Below are 16,282 nucleotides of genomic sequence, written 5' to 3' on the forward strand. Positions count from 1 at the left end.
TTTTTTTTTTCACATTCTGTCTCTCACAGTTGAAGTGTACCTCTGGTGCAAATTACTGACCTCTGTCATCATTTTAGGTGGGGGAACCTGCACAATCGGTGGCTGACTAAATACTTTTTTGCCCCACTGTATGTGTAGTGAAGTTCTTCTTTGGCAGCAGAGTACTTCATATTATCTGTGGGTCAGACCATTAGGTATGGCCACATCACAATCGTCTGGTGGTGTTGTGTTGATGTTTGCATCCTACTACTGACTGAACATCTGCCAGTTTTGGAGGATGCAGTTTATGCTGGTGTTTCATTGTCGTACAAAGAAAGGATGGGTCCTTGCATGAAATTTATGCACTCTTTCACATGTGCTTGCAGCCTGTAGGTTGGTTGATTATGTAGACATTTGCAAAAGGTTTTTTTTTTATCACCATTTAAACTGTCATTCACTAAATAACAGGGCTACCAGGTTATTGACATCTAAGCATACCAATGACTATGGATTCATACAAATTTATGTTGTTGTTTTTTTTTTCAATTCACCCTCATACCAATATGTAGCAACAGGCTCCAAATGCAAATGTATTATCATAAACACACTCTTTGCAAATTTCTACTGTTCTTCAACTGTTCATCAGTTCCTTCCAACCTCGTCTGTATTTGAACGAGATCTGATTCATGGGACTGAAACATTCATCTGATTCATCACGATAGTTTAGGAGTGTACAAGTAGGTCTTTTTTGTATGTGTGTGATTTTTGCACCAGGTTCCTAATGGTTTGATGATGGCATTATAAAGCAAACTCATCATTTCATGATTCGTCATTTGACCACAATGCTGCAGGCAAAATACTGTTACTCTGATAACCTTATTAAAATAAAGGTTTAACGCGTTTTTTTAATGTAATCTTTAATTAACGGCATATTTTTAAAATGTCCATCCATTAATTTCATGTGGTAAGAAACATATTACATATGACAGCAGCTTGTTTTAAGTATAATAATAATATCATAATCAAGGTTAACCATTTTAAAATTGATTTTTCCAAGTTAAATCCAGCATTCTAATTAGTGCACACTTTTTTTTTACAGTAAACTTCTGTGAAATATTTCATATTTGAATGTGAAGTTATTTATAAAGAATCATATTAAACTTACTATGATCATAAATTAACAGTATATTACAATGGGGAATTATATTTTATGGTGTTAAATAAAGATAAATCCAATCGTTTCATATGTGGGCTTACCTTCTTTAAATGTGAAGATCTGTTGTTTATTCAAAATTTTGATGCAAAGTTACATTTAACAGCTTATGTAACATAATAGTCTCAAATTAACTGGATATTTTCATAATGATAAACCCATTTGCTAGTTTATAAACTTGATTTTGACATTTTTTGAACATATAAATGAAAGTATGCTGCCATATTTTATCCTGTTAAATATGCATCAAATGTACAAGATTTTTACATTAAATTACACAATAATCGAACTAATTAAAGTATTTTTCTGCAACTTTACACCTGGTCAATTGTACTGCAGCAGTGGTCAGTATTTGTTGTTGGTGTAATTACTGTTTTTACACACGTAAACACCTTAAATAAAGGAAATTTTAGAAATACAAAGATGTCACGTGAATTTAAATTCACAATTTAAAGTCGTCATTTTAAAAGTCACAAAACTGCGCTGGAAAATCTCCATTAAAAAAAAAATGCATTTCGGTGTATGATACAGAAGCAAATATGGGAGGTCTGCATGTTTACTGCTTTAGTGTGAAATTGTGAGTACATCTCAAATCTAATTGTAAAACTCAATCACTACACCAACTGGAATCTGTCATATTACAACATATCCTGTTTAACATCCACTGCCATAAATCAGTGTTATAGCTAAATTCAGTGAGAAAAAAAAAAATCAAACAAAGGTCAGAAAAAGACAGTGATTTCCAGATTTTCTACAGTGAATATACAAGAAGAACATATTGTTCTTCTTGTATTGCCAATGTGGTTTTAAAGTGTTTCAAACAATTCTAGAGGTATTTTTAATGTATATATCAGTTCTAAAATAGTGAAGGCATAGTTCAAGATGGTGGGCGGTATACTATTTACTTTCTTTCCCCAAGAATTAGATGAGACAATCAGTGCCTCAGAAAAATATTAGACAAATTCTACAAACCAATTTTCTTAACTTGGCATGAACGTGAAACCAACAAGCCAAACTGCCAGGAAGTTTAAAAAAAAAATCTGCCAGCCAGAACTTCTAATTAACACCTAATCAGTGTTTGAAACTGAGAGATAAAAATGTCTTGTTGCCATGTCAGCGAGGTTATCTGCAGCCCGAGCGCAGCAGTAACCAGATGCTGGTTTTAGTTTCACAGTGAGTGCACAGACATTAAAAAAGTGTAATGTTTCTCATGTAACTCTGAGCAAGAATGAGATAATTTCTCAAAATGTTAATGTTTGGATTTTTACACAGAAATGGTGAATCTGAATCCGTCTTAAGAAACTCAACGTGTAAAGGTGATGCATCAAAACACAGAAACACTCAAAATCTCAGGCCTCAGTTGCAGGGTATTTTTCATACCAGAAACAGTGAGGGACACCATAAGCATTAAGATGTGCATGATAAAGGATGGCGTAATTTTTCCCCCCATTTCTACAGGAACCATGGCTAAACATTTAGTGTGGAGTTTTTCTCTTGGATAAGCTTGCTTGCTTGAAGTTCTTATTTCTGTCCACTAGGGGGTGGAAGTGGACTTTAGTTCTCAGCTTTGTAGAAGCTGCAGAAATATATAAATGCCACTTTTATTATCAAGGGGAGGTGAAATGGTGGGTGATGGTTTAGTATGCTATTAAACCCACTCATATAAAGGAACATATAAAGGAAGCAGTGTATACATGGTATACAGGGAGTCTTTCTTCAACCATTTCTTACATGACAGAGCAACACCGGCAGCTCCTGTGCGTAGAACTGCCTTTTCCCTCTGTTATGCCTGGTGGAGATGTATTATGTGACTCTTTATCACCTTCCTCTGCCTGCACATTGATTCCAGCTCCGTTTCCACTCGAGGGAATAACCTGAACTGCTTCATCTTTGGACTCTTTCCCGGTGCCTTGCTCTGCTACCTGGTCTAATGGTGAATAAAGTGGAGGAGGCATTTCAGGTCCTAAGACATGCTCTTCTCCATCATCCGTGATTATCACTCGTTCCACAGTGATCATGCCTTCCTGCTCCTCTTGGCTCTGACTCTGGTCTGTTGTAGCATCAGCGTATCCCAAGAACACAAGTGTGACAGGACTTTCCTCCAACATCTGATTCTCCACAATATCTACTTTTTCCAAAGTGTCTCTCACTGCCATCGTGTTTTTATCATCTGTGTTTCCCACATTTACAACACACTTCTCACTGCTCAGCTCAACTTCTAAATCATCACTTCTAGAGCCGCCGAATGGCCTGTAGTCTTCCTTTGATGCGCTGGGATGGGTATAAAGCGACAGGCCTTTTTTCTCTGAGCCTTTGCTAGCTTCTACTGTCTCTGTCTTGGTTGGTGTGACTGTGACTTCATTCAGCAGCACTTTCATCCCGACCCCATCGATGACACTCAAGATCTGCCCAAGCTCTTTAGACGAGGGTTGATCTGCTGACCCACTGATAGTGTGGATGCTCCTCCTGCCGTCGTCAAAGACAGTGGTAGCCTTTGGAGCACCAGCTGGTGTGGACACAGGAGCCACTGACCTAACGATGGTGGCACCTGTCTTGGGGTCCCGCTCTACCTGCACCTCCAACATTCCCAGGACTGCAGTCACAAAAGACAAAGTAAAATGCTTACAGTGAGGCAAATCAAAAGGCCCAGTTATAATTAAATATTCATATTGATCTAATTTCAAGTCATTCACAGACTATGTGAGACCTTTATTTTTCCTAACAAAACTGCTTTTAAATGTTTCATAGGCCTGGGTGTTAACAAAAAGTGAGAAAGTACTAAGGTCAATGCCAGGTCATGAAACAGAGCTTTTGTGTTACTAATGTGAGCCGGCACAACAGAAATTATAGGGGCACAATGAGCAAAATGTAGCCCGCTTATTCTCTACACACAGCCCTCCAGTGGGCATTAAAAATTAACCAACAGAAATAACAAGAAGGCTAAATATAACATTGTTCCCAGGCCTTTCACTGCAGTCCCTTCATTAAGTCGTATCCTGGGGGCTGAACTTGGACGGAGCAACATTAAATAAAGAGGTCATCATTTCCAAGGGAAGGACGAAGAGGGAAATACAAATAACTGAGGATAGCCTTTTGCCAAAATTTAGGTTTATCAACTTGTACATTTGGCAATTTCATCGGTAAACATTTTTGTCATGCACACTTCATTAGCATTCACAAAATTCCATCATCGATAGTCCATTCCTGTGTCTCACCTGATCGGCCATCTTGCCCACCTTCATTCAACATCCTTTGCGCCATTAGTACAGAAAAGGGACCTACAGGCAGTTTGTTCCCTGAGAAAGAAAACGTAGACATGGAAATAACTGTATTTTCAGTGCAGTGTACGCTCAGAGTGTTTTTACTTGTGTTTCTATTTGATGTTAATGAACACAAATCACCTGACTGACAATGTCTTCATTAAGGATGTCATTTGTGCACTATCTATATTAATAGGCACAGTTATTACTGAGACAAAGTGATATAATGAACATGTGCCCAACACTGCTAACAGTTTTCCATTTATCATTACACTGCTCACTCACAAGATTAGACGCGCATAAAAAGAGTGTGGAGGTTTCAGGATGACGTGCGCAGACGAGTTTTGACAGTTCACAAATTTGCTCTCACCACAACTGAAGAAGCAATAGCAACACCCCTTTTCATAATATAATAATAATAATAATAAGAAGAAGAACAAGGAGAAGAAATACTTTATTTATTCCAATGGTTGGGATAAATAAAGTATTGTTACATGAAAAACAACTTAGCTCAAACATAGTATCTTGTAGTTCTTAAATAAGTTTACTAAGGGATGAGCTCAGTTAAATAGAGAATTGAGGTACTTTGACTGCGCCCTTCCCAAGGGGTCATCACAGCAGATGGATCTGCACAGATTTTCCTTCCTCCTACTCTGGAACAGAACTTCCCGTTCATCTAAGCCAGGGACGTCAAATTATTTTACACTGTGGGCCACTGGTTCAGGCCAGTGAAAGTCCGCTTTCAGTCAGTGTAAAGAACAACTACACATTTATTATTTTAGTTTTTTTTTTAATAAAAAAGAACAACATTTCAACAATACAGCTCAGTTTCTGCACACGATAAAGATGGGCTTAAATTATAGGAAATAAATGTTTAAAATTATAGGAATATTTCTCTGCCCTGTAATTATAATCCCATAATCCACAGATAAATCATACATTTCTTCAGTAGATAGTATAGATTTTAGATAGTGAAAAAACAGGAACATTCTGTTATTTTATTGTTTTAGTGTACTTGCTTATTTATACCTATTTAGTGTCCTATGAATACCATAGAAGAGGAGTTTATCAGTGGGAAAAGCTGTAAAACTTAAGAAAAGCCGTCCAATGGGCCTGATTGGAGCTAAAGATTCTGGCCCCTGGCCCTTATGTTTGACACCACTGGTCTAGGCATACATTAGCTTGTAATACTCTAAGGGTATTGTGTCTCCTCCCAGTGATGGTGCAAGACCTCTGCATAGTGCTGAGTATAAATATAGGCTATATCTTATCTAGAAAATATACAAGAAACAAAAACAGAGATTAAAAAAAGCCTTTAAAATCGTTGATTTCTTTTCTCTTTTCTCTTTATGATTTATTTATTTCCCTGGAAACAACATGTGAGTAAATAACAGGAAGTTCCAATTTCTCCTTTAACATTATTAGGGTTGATTTTTTGTATGCATCTGTCTGTTTATTTATATCTCAAACACTAACATCACTCACATATTTCACTTAGTGTCAGATGTTCACTGCTTCATATCAGGGCTGGATGTGCTTTTATAATGTATACACTCTTTTTAATTCTGTGTCCCTCCCAACTCCATAGAAGCTTTGTTCACAATGTGGAGATTGGCCAAAAAGTGCTGTGATAATGGTCTTCTTGTAGCACACAGAGTCAGAAGGAATTTAAGTAATGTTGTTACACTCAAAGTAGAGCTCTTTCTCAGCCACGGCTCCATTCTGTCACACAGACTTAGATTATTATTCTTCAGGCAAAGACTTAGTTATGGCAAATTATCATCTGCCAAGAAAGAATGGTTTCTAGGCAGGCATAGTGATGAAAAGTGACAAAATATGATAGCAGCTGATGGTAAGCTAATGGCGGCTACGTGCAGCTGACTTCTTACCTTGCACGTCCTTGTCAGTGCCAGCCTGTGGGTAAAGGGAAGAGACAATTTTAAGTACTCCCCATGGTCAGACACTCAAAAGCAGATACTGAGTCTGCAACTTTAAACTCATGCCTCTGCCCCTCGCTTTCCCGAGCCCTCCCCAGTTCGTGCCCTGCCGTAAATATTTCACAGCCATCGTCAGAGAAGTGTTGAATCAAGTTTAGTTCCATCAAGTTAAAAGAAGCTGAGACTGTCTTGCCCAACAACCATTTCATGTCTGATACTGGCTGTCAGCATGAGACAGAGCTAAATGTGGGCTGGACCGCACAGTGGAACATTTGGTGGAGGCCAGAGGTCAATAAATACGACACATTTTTTGATAGAAGAAGAAAATACATGCTAAAATGTATACATGATGCTAAGGCATTACATTAGTACAGCTTGCATTGAAAAACAAGCAGGATGTTGTCAGTATTTACCTAATTTCAGGTAAAGGTCTTGTTGCTCCTGTAAATATATTTAATTACTAGCAAAAACCTATCCTATGGATATTTTATTGCTAGGCCTGCAGTGCTTGTCCACTTTGCTCATGTATGAAAACTCAGACATGTATGTTAATGTTATCATGTTATTATTTTTATGTTCATTAAATCCCAAAGTGCCACTGCACTAAAAACTGTTTTATTTACAAAAAACAGCATATACATAATGTGAACAATATACACATACATGTAACGTACACGTATTGTGAACAGTGTACATGTATGTTTTGAGATCAGCTAATTAGGATATGAGTGTTCTAAAAATAATTCCCATAAACTTTAACGATGTGTATTATCCTGGTACCCCAGGCAGTTAATATAATGTACTTCCTCCAGATTAATTAATGTGTCTAGGAGGAGTTAGGTAAGAGATATAGATATAGATGTACAGACAATTTAATATTTTGTATCAGGAAAAGAAAAATGTCAAATTAAAATTAGTGGTGTCAGCGTTAATCTCGTGGAGATTTGCCACGTTAATGTGGTTATGTTGTTAACGTCATTTTAACGAGATTAACGCTGACAGCACAAATTAAAATATGAAATTACTGTTGTTGTTGTATATATGTAAATGCTTACTCAACCTAGGGCACATCTTCCTATTATACTTGAGAGCAGCTCGGTCATCTGGCTGAAGCCGTGCAGTCACTAGAGTCTGTGTTTTTTTCTTAAGAGACCTCTTTTCTGGCAACCGCTGCCCCCTCTGTCTCATCCTCAGGCTTCTTTTGACTTTTAGTTTGTTCCCTGACACACATGCACACACGCACACATTGTCGTAGACATCATGTGTGTCAACACAAAACGACACACATTAGAGCTCATAATATAAATGATTCAGAGCAGTGGACACTGTGTCTGTGTTTATGTCGTACGCCCTAGGCTTTAATCCACCACGTCAACTGTCACATGGCTGCCTTCTTTTTGAACTCATCATGGCTAGCAGAGCAGTGGGTCTGTGACAGAATACTGTATGCTTCATGGCAAACATTCACATCTTTAGAAAACGATGAGTGTGAGCCAGTAAAATGTAGATTATGTTGACTCGTTAACTTTGACACAGTCAAATCAGTGATTCGATCAACTGCATCTGAATGAAACTGTTTAAATGTGGCTGTGTGTTCAGCAGCTTAGCACAGGACTGAGCTGAAAGCTGTAAATTGCATGAAGGACAGGAGGTGGAGTTGTTTCACTGAGCCGCTGGCCTCTTGTGAACTTCCTCTGAAGAAGGATGTCGAAATAAGAGTCAAGGAAAGTTCAAACTCAGAAAATCAAGAAAACGAAGCAGAAGGACAGAGCTGGAGGAGAGGCGGCGAGGATGGGTCAGATAGGAGACTAGAGTAAATGTTGGGTGATTGTATCTGCAAAAATCATGAACGGATGTTTCAGCAGATAAATTTTTTAAAATAATAATAATAATAATAATTAATTTTAATTTTAATTAAAAGGCACCTTTGATGACACCCAAGGACACTTAACAATAAAATAATAATAGAGATGACAAAATGAAGAACAATAGAAACAAAGTGCAAGATAAAATTAACAAACAGTGTTTTCACAGTGAATATGCAGATTTGAACAGATGAGTTTTGAGTTACATTTAAGCTGGAGGAGAGAACCAATGTTTCTTATATCTGGGGGTAGAGAGTTCCACAGTCTGGGAGCAGAGCAACTGAAAGCAAGAATGGATGTAGACTGGGTGGAAAGAGGAGGACGTAATCTGTTAATGCTGCGTAGATGGAAATAGGCAGTGAGATTATTGATGTGCAATTTATAGGATAGTGAACTGTCTAGGTAAGATGATACCTAGGCTCTTAACCTGAAGTGAAGGGAAAACTGTGGAGTTATCAATAGTGAGTGAGAAAAGATTTACCTTCAAAAGTTTGTATTTAGTTCCAATAAGGAGATTTCAGTTTTATCCTCATTGAGCTTAAGAAAATTAGAGCTGAACGAGGATTTTAATTCAGATAGGCATTCTGTAAGGGAAGAAGTTGGGAGGGAAAAATCAGGCCTGCAGGAGAGATATAACCGGGTGTCATCAGCAAAACGGTGAAAGTGAAGATCCAATTTGCGGAAAATGGTACCAAGAGGGAGGATGTAAATTATGAAGAGAAGAGGGCCTAAGACTGAATCTTGGGGTACACCAGAAGTGACTGAGAATAGACAAGAGCAAAATGATTTAAGTTGAATAAACTGGGAGCGGTCATGGAGATATGATTGGCACCAAGCTAGGGGTGTGTCAGAGATGCCAAGAGAGGAAAGTCTGCTTAGACACAGCTTATATATAAGCAGCTCAAAATAATTAAAGGAGCACTATGAGAAAAATCAGAGGTCAGTGAATAAAAAAAGTTCTGGTCAAACAGGTTTTCTATCAATTGGAAGGTCAGTAGTTTGATCCCTGGATATTCCAGTCTTCAGTTTTAATGTATCCTTAGAGAGAATACTGAACCTGCTTCATCTATTAGATATATTTGAAATAAACCCTTCAATTTTAAAATAACACCTTTAAACCACTTAAATGTTTTGTCTAGATTAGAGTTGTCCTGATCAGTGATGATAAAGTTGATTGTTGAGATTTGTAGCTCAGTTCCCCATTCACAAATTAAATTAATATCATTATATGATTCCCTTTAATCAACTGAATCTGCCTTGCTATGTTTTACATTTACATACAATCTCCACACATAGAGACAAAGTCCCCAGTCTGCAACCCACAGAACCTCTTATTGCTAGACACCACAGGGCAGCCCCAGAGGTGCCATGTCCATGGCCTAACAGGTCAGAGCTGATTTGGTGAGCTGATGGGCACCTGCGCAATGTTAATGTGTGGCAGTCTGAACATAATGTGTAGCCTATATATGACCAAAACCATCTGCCAGTGTTAACAGACCAGAAGGGCCCATTCAAGGGATCAAGACAAACGGCCAGCTGCCTGGCAGTGGTCCTCTTACTCGTTCTGCAGTTCTGGCAGAAAGACTGAGGATTGTATTGCTGCCATTTTGGATCTTACTGAGTATGAGTCAGGCCAGCAGCCTGCTGTTGTCTGAGAGTGACAGAGAAAAGATGTCACAGCTCAGCACCACAGCCCAGAGACCCAGACATCTTGCTCAATGCAATCTGTCACTCATTGTCGGGAGTGACATCCTGAAACCTGACAATTGGGTGTCTTAACACTTTAGGCCAAAAACTAGCAGTCCTACCTGCTGTAAGTTACCTGCTTTGGTAGTAGAGCGTCTTTCGAAATACATGTTTTTTTTATTTACAATGAGTTTGACGTGAAACATTATTGAAAGACATAATGTTATTGGTCAAAAGTGGTTGCTTATATACACATTAAATGAGAATTTTCCACTTTTCCTTGTTTATCAGAACATAGTATCCATGATGGAGGAACACTAAAAATATACTGGAGAATATCATCATGTATTTCTTCCATGGAAAACAAATACTACTTCACATTTACTGCCACAAAGAAGAAAGGAGGTATTGTTGTATCTTTAGGCTCGACTGCAGTGCGGATGGTCTGCTCCTGCCGTTAGCAGTGCACATGCCTGAGGCTGCGGGTGTTTGGAGAACGCAGAAATGTGCTGCACAGTGTGTGGGAGGCTTTTGCAGCGTGCATGATGCAGCACACGGCTACTGGCTGCATAGACAATTTAGGCTGTTATGTCTTGTTTACTTTCAAAAGCTTATATCCTTCCTTCAGGGAACAGTTTAGCAGTCAATGGTATGCATAGTGGCTTGCAGCAAACAGTGCCCATCCAATATCAAATAAAGGTCCTTTTCTGACGTCATCATTGCAGGAGGAGACGCTTGCATTTTCTCTCAGTTTTCAACACAAAAACAACCAGAGTTTTATGTAAATGCATTTTCTTCTGTGCACCACTGGGTTGTGGTGAGAGGTGTCTGTAAGATTTCTGCCATTGAAACACAACATGTAACTGAAAACAGCTTGCACATGTGTGGATTGGAGCAAATCAGACATAATAAAGTCCAAGTGACCCAACCCAAAACATCTGACTACACTTCAGCTAGCAAATATCTCACTCTGGCAGCCACAAGATATGGCCTGATATAAGGGTGGGGCCTACCAGCGGTCAGTTTTTAACACAGCTAAAAAGAGAGCAACAACTCCAGATCCCTGCCTCAGTTTACACTGCAGTCACAGTTTAGTCTGAATGGTAAGCATGAGGCCACTGAAAGCTTTATGAAGTCATAGGTGCAAATAATAAATAAAGAGAAATGAAGCGGCAAAAAGGAAACTGGGGAGAGCAAATTGGGCGTGTGTTGTGAAAATCTCTTGAGTATGACGTAATTTTCCATTTCAGCGTCCCATTTTCCATAAAGGAAAAAAGGCACAATTCACTGTCAAAAACACTACATTTTTTTCAGTGTAGCCGTTCTCCCAGGTGTTAACAGCGAAGCATATACAGACTGGCTGTTATTTAGCACTTTCCTACTGTATTTGAGCACTCAAAGAAACTCAGGGTTCAGTATCTCACCCAAGACTTTTTTTGACATGTAGACTGTAGCAGCCTGGGATCAAACAACCAATCTTTCAATGAGCAGTGGATCTGCTCCACCTTCTGAGATACTAATGTCTCCTCTGTGGTTGCCCAAACACTGTACATGCTTCCATGAAACAAGTATTTAGGACTAGTTAGCTAGCCTGTTGGCATGTAAAGATAGTATGGTGAGGTAGTTCTTAAAAAGTAACAAATAAACAGCACTTAAAGACTAAATTCTGAATACCAGGAAGACTTTGGACCTAGCAGCTATTGCTGGTTACTAACAGTAGCTAGTAGCTAGGTATTTTCAGGGTAATATGAACACAACAGGACAGAAAATGTATTTTGAAAATGCTAAAGGTGAAGTGTGAAGATCCTATAAAAAAAACTGGATTCAGGCAGGCCTACAGATCACTCAGTGACTTCTTGGTAACCACCAATCTCGGTGGAAATTGTGTAGTCCGCGACTAGGCAGAAAGTGTTTGTGGGCAGTTGCTAGCACAGCGCTGCACAAAAAAACGCCTTGTGTTAACTTTGGCCACTAGCATACTCCTGCCATCGCCAGTAGCTTGTGCTGACTTGTGTTCCGACTCATCTGCAAACATTTCAGACACTTCAGATATTATTTAAATTACACTTTTGGGTTGACTTTGAGACAATCAGCTATCAGCACAAGAAAGATGCAAACCTTTTTTTCCCCCAGTCTCACTCCTGAGTTTCTCCTCTTTTTACAGTATGGATACCTCTCCTGGTGACGCAAGGAGAACTCAGGTCAGTGACAGGAAAAAAGTTTGAAATAAAAGCATTTGAAGTTGTCACCAAAGGGAGGATAATAGTACATTTAAAACATGTTTAGTGGCCAAACTCTGGATGTCCATGTGTGGATACAGTAAGATAAAGAAAGCTTGTACAGTTTCACACTCCTTCACATTGTTCAGGATTCATACAAACTTTGACCACATACTTCTTCTAATTATTTTCTAACACTGAATGTTTCTGAAAGCATTGAACTGTCTGTACTGACTTCAGAAACATATTACCATGAGAGGATTTGCTTTCAAGTAAGTTTCTCGTTTTTTAAGTCAGTACTTACCCCTCGTCCACCCTTTGTAAGTTACCTTCTAAGAGCCAAATTGCCTTAAAAAAAAAAAGCAGGTTACTGCAAGATGAAGCAGCAGAGACGGCTGTTTTTCCTCCTGCTTAAACCAGAGAGAACTGAGAACACGGTTCATATCGCTGTGGGTTACACCCGCTTCTAATAGAATTCTTTGGTAACACCCCTTTACTGCCGTGTTCCCTAAAGACAAGGACTTGTTCTGTGTAAAAGGAGTCTGCTGAGAAACACAGACAGTGAGAAAGAGTAGAGGGGGGATATTTTTAGGAGATGTGACTGACATATTAAAGCATTGGCAGAGTTCAGGGATACCGAAATAAATACTTCAGTGACACAGCTCATTGCATACATGCTGATGCTGTATGCGTACTGTTAATGTAAGCTATAAATATGCTGAGGTCTGCTTCAGGCCTTCTCTATACCCAGCGAAGTGGGTCACTCATGTTTGGGCTGATGGCACGTCTGAGTGCGGGCAGGCAGGCTCAACTCAGGCCCCTCGAGCCATTCATTTCACAGACCAATAGTTAGTGGCCAGAAAGTTAACTGTGGAATGGTTTCTGGACAGGCAGTGCATATCAAGTGAGACTATTCCATTGAAATGACAGGAGACAATGGCGGTGCAGTAAGATTATGTTGACGTGAGGTGAAAGTTCAAGATGGTAAAAGGCTGACCAAAGTGGACAGTAAAAGGGAAAAACTACTGAGTGAATGACTTTCAACTCAGTAGCTTGAAGCCTATGTTGGTGCTTTTCTTAGAATTATTTTTAAAAAGTGTTTAAATGATTGTGCTGAAGGAAATATGCAGTAGCAGTTTTGTGGCTTCTGTCTGATGGATAAATCTTACAGTATGAATTATGATACAGTATTTAATGAGAGTGCAGGATGTACTCAACTATTTCTTTTATTATTATATTAAGATTTGATTTTATGATTCTTGAATGACTTGGACCTTATTAAAGCTGCATGTACGGTACGCTGTGGAATTGCAGGCTGTCCCACATGAAAAATGACCGTTGTGAAAGAGAGATACAAAGCCGACTGCTGTAATGGTCTTACGACCAGTGATATCCTGGAATAGAACTCTCACAGACTCCTGAGTGGCAGCGACACAGCTGGGATCTTAAACCCATTATTTTCAGTGGCTTGAGCTGTGCACGAACAGTTTGCCAATATGTTGAAGAAGCATGGTGTGTGGGAAGCGGACTGTGCCATACATTTGTGCGGCCAATAAAAACAAAGAATGGGCACAAGCTGGTGCACATAGTACATGTAACATGCAAAAAATGCTAGCGCAACACATATCTTGTTCTAACATGTGTCTAAGGCGACCAAATCAGAAGTGGACAAACTTTAACCACACATGTAAACAAGCATCAGTATACAGGGTGTATCAAAAAGAATAGTCCAGTTTTCAGCATGCTTTAATTCCACAGCTGTTCACCGTTAACAATCGAAACACGTACTGTTAGAAACAGTGGATTTGTGATTTTTTACGTTTCCAGAAGGTAGCATAACAACAGCAGTGGGTACAGTGGCTCCAGACATCCATCCACTGACCATCATATCTTGTTAACATTGTAAGTTTTGTTTGCAAAGCTTTATATTTAACAATGTATTTTAAAATAAACCTCAAGTTTCGATGTCTATTGCTTTAAAATATATAGCCTTTTGAAATTAGATGATTTTTTAATGGAAGCTGTGCACAGTTATTGGGTCACTCTAAATGGAAAGGGTGCTAAACACACTCTGCTGATTCAATGATGACACCTATTAGACCTCAGTGGAAGGAAAACAAACCGCAAGCACAAACTTTGTATTCCATATTAATGAGAAGGCAGATTCAAAGAATTATTGATTGCTAAAGAGCAGACTTGCTCTGAAAGAAACTAAGGGGAAGGGAAGTGATAAAGAGATTGTGCTGTACTACATAGATATTGATTAGCTCGCACCCTGACTCATAAATCAAACATATAAGCCCTTGCCAGGACCAGGCTCAGCTAAGACAGGTGGAGTGGGAGCAGGTCCACATGCGTTGTGAAGCTGTATAAAAAATTGGTGCTTCTTGGTTTGTAATTCAATGACAGACTTCAGATTTAGTGCTGTCAGGTTAGATCAAACCTTTGCACTGCAAAGGACCTTTAAAGTCAGTGTGCTTAAAAATCCTTGCAAACGTAACATAATTTACCGTCACTGTACTCACTGCTTGTTGAACTGAGAGATCGTCCCCAGAGAGCTGCCACATGAGTCAACGAACCACTTATCTGAAGAGGAATGACTTCAGATCGCCATTACAGTGCGATATGTCCTGAGGTCCTGAGGGAAATTTCTTGAAATTTGGAAATTATTCAAGATTGAACTATTCAGAATTTGGCAATTAAAGGTCCCTGTTAAAGCAGCAGGTTTTGCCTGTCCTTTACACTGAGATGTCCAGTGCAAAAGGCCACGAATCAGGTGTAGAAGTCTTGCTCAACAGGGGTTCATGATGCAACACAGTCCACTAGGATATAGATTAAATCACAGTACTGTGTTGTCTCATTGTTTGACAGTTTTCAAGCTAATGGAATAAATATCTATATGAGAGTTTTTCTGTAGTAGTTACTGTTGTACATGTCAGGGTCCTGGGTCTGAGCGACCCAGGACCCTGAGCAGTTATGGACTTATCTTTTATTTTATGTATTTTTGGTAGTGCTGTCCCTCTTCTCCCTATTTGCAGATATGTGTGTGGGTGGGTGTGTGTGTATGGATGCAGGTGTTTCTGCGAACACCTGTTTACAGGCGCCTTCAGGCCTGGTGGCTAGGGGACTGGCTGCAGATCGTGTGTGCCCGCGGGGGTCAGTGTTTAACGGCTGCTTCTATTGTTTTCCTGCAGGAGGAACGTGGCGAGGAAGGACAGCACGCACAGGGTGTGTAGAAACACGACAGCGGGGAGCACGAACACGGACGTCTGAGTGGGAAACACACACGGGAGTCTTGGGGAGCAACGGGGATAAATTGTGCATCTATTGTTAACCACACTGTTCCCACATCCCCACGGTTTGCCATGGCAAACCCTGACAGTACATGTGTGTTACTTTACAGACTCGCTATCAGAACTTTGTCACTCTGAGTCAAACGATTTGATACAAAGAACAAAGCACAGCAGAGATCACAGCAATTGCTAAGATCAAGACAAATTAGATCTGTGACACAGAACAATGTCCGTCTAGGCCACCGGTGGAAGAGTGCTGTCTTTGTGACATGTGAAGCACGAGTAATGAAGAGTTGTGCCCGTTCGTGAATGAGATGGCACCACTGGGAGATATTGCTCTGTTTCAATATGACAAAGAAGCTCACTGAGAGGCACAAGGTCACTGACAACCCCTGGGGGAACTGCTATCTCCTCATGACGGCAGCTGCAGTGCTATGCATGCACAAACACAACACACAAACACACTGCGGTGGAGTGAGGGAGTATGAATATGATACCTTATGTGTTATGCTTGAAGGTTAATGAGATGAGAAATGGTTGACAAAGGGTGGATGACTTTTTGTTGGCAGTCTAGCTAATGTTTCACAAGCAGGAAGCAGGCTTACATGATGGGTGTTAAACATGTGAGAGCACACATGCTACTTCCTGTGGACACAGAGAAACGGTGAGACGATGCAGTAACATGTAACAGTTAAACATCCCAAAGACATAAAGATCAGGTACTAAAGTACAAGGATGAAGAGGTTTCAAGCATAAAAATGAAGAAGGGGCGAACAGATGTGGATTGAATTCCATGGAGGTTTGTGACCCAGGAGAAATCCCTACAGTGA

General features: G+C 39.6%; 1 protein-coding gene across 6 annotated transcripts; it reads right to left on the minus strand.

Moving 5' to 3' along the window:
* Positions 1–51: 51 nt before the first annotated feature.
* LOC102301818 (palmdelphin) lies at positions 52–12,664 on the minus strand. Of its 6 annotated transcripts, XM_005926738.3 has the most exons (5): positions 12,464–12,664; positions 12,059–12,118; positions 6,342–6,366; positions 4,408–4,488; positions 52–3,785 (listed from the first exon to the last, which is right to left on the minus strand). In XM_005926738.3, exons 4-5 carry the CDS (start codon positions 4,451–4,453, stop codon positions 2,920–2,922), a joined length of 912 nt encoding a protein of 303 aa, XP_005926800.1. In that variant the 5' UTR covers positions 4,454–4,488; positions 6,342–6,366; positions 12,059–12,118; positions 12,464–12,664; the 3' UTR covers positions 52–2,919. The 6 variants fall into 6 exon arrangements, with proteins under 6 accessions (XP_005926800.1, XP_014190485.1, XP_042076210.1 ...); XM_014334999.2 differs by lacking the exon at positions 12,059–12,118; XM_042220276.1 differs by having other exon boundaries at positions 4,408–6,366.
* Positions 12,665–16,282: the final 3,618 nt, after the last annotated feature.

The sequence above is a fragment of the Haplochromis burtoni genome, unplaced genomic scaffold, assembly GCF_018398535.1.
Source record: "Haplochromis burtoni strain Fernald_Lab_line unplaced genomic scaffold, NCSU_Asbu1 Contig_45, whole genome shotgun sequence".
Lineage (NCBI taxonomy): Eukaryota > Metazoa > Chordata > Actinopteri > Cichliformes > Cichlidae > Haplochromis > Haplochromis burtoni.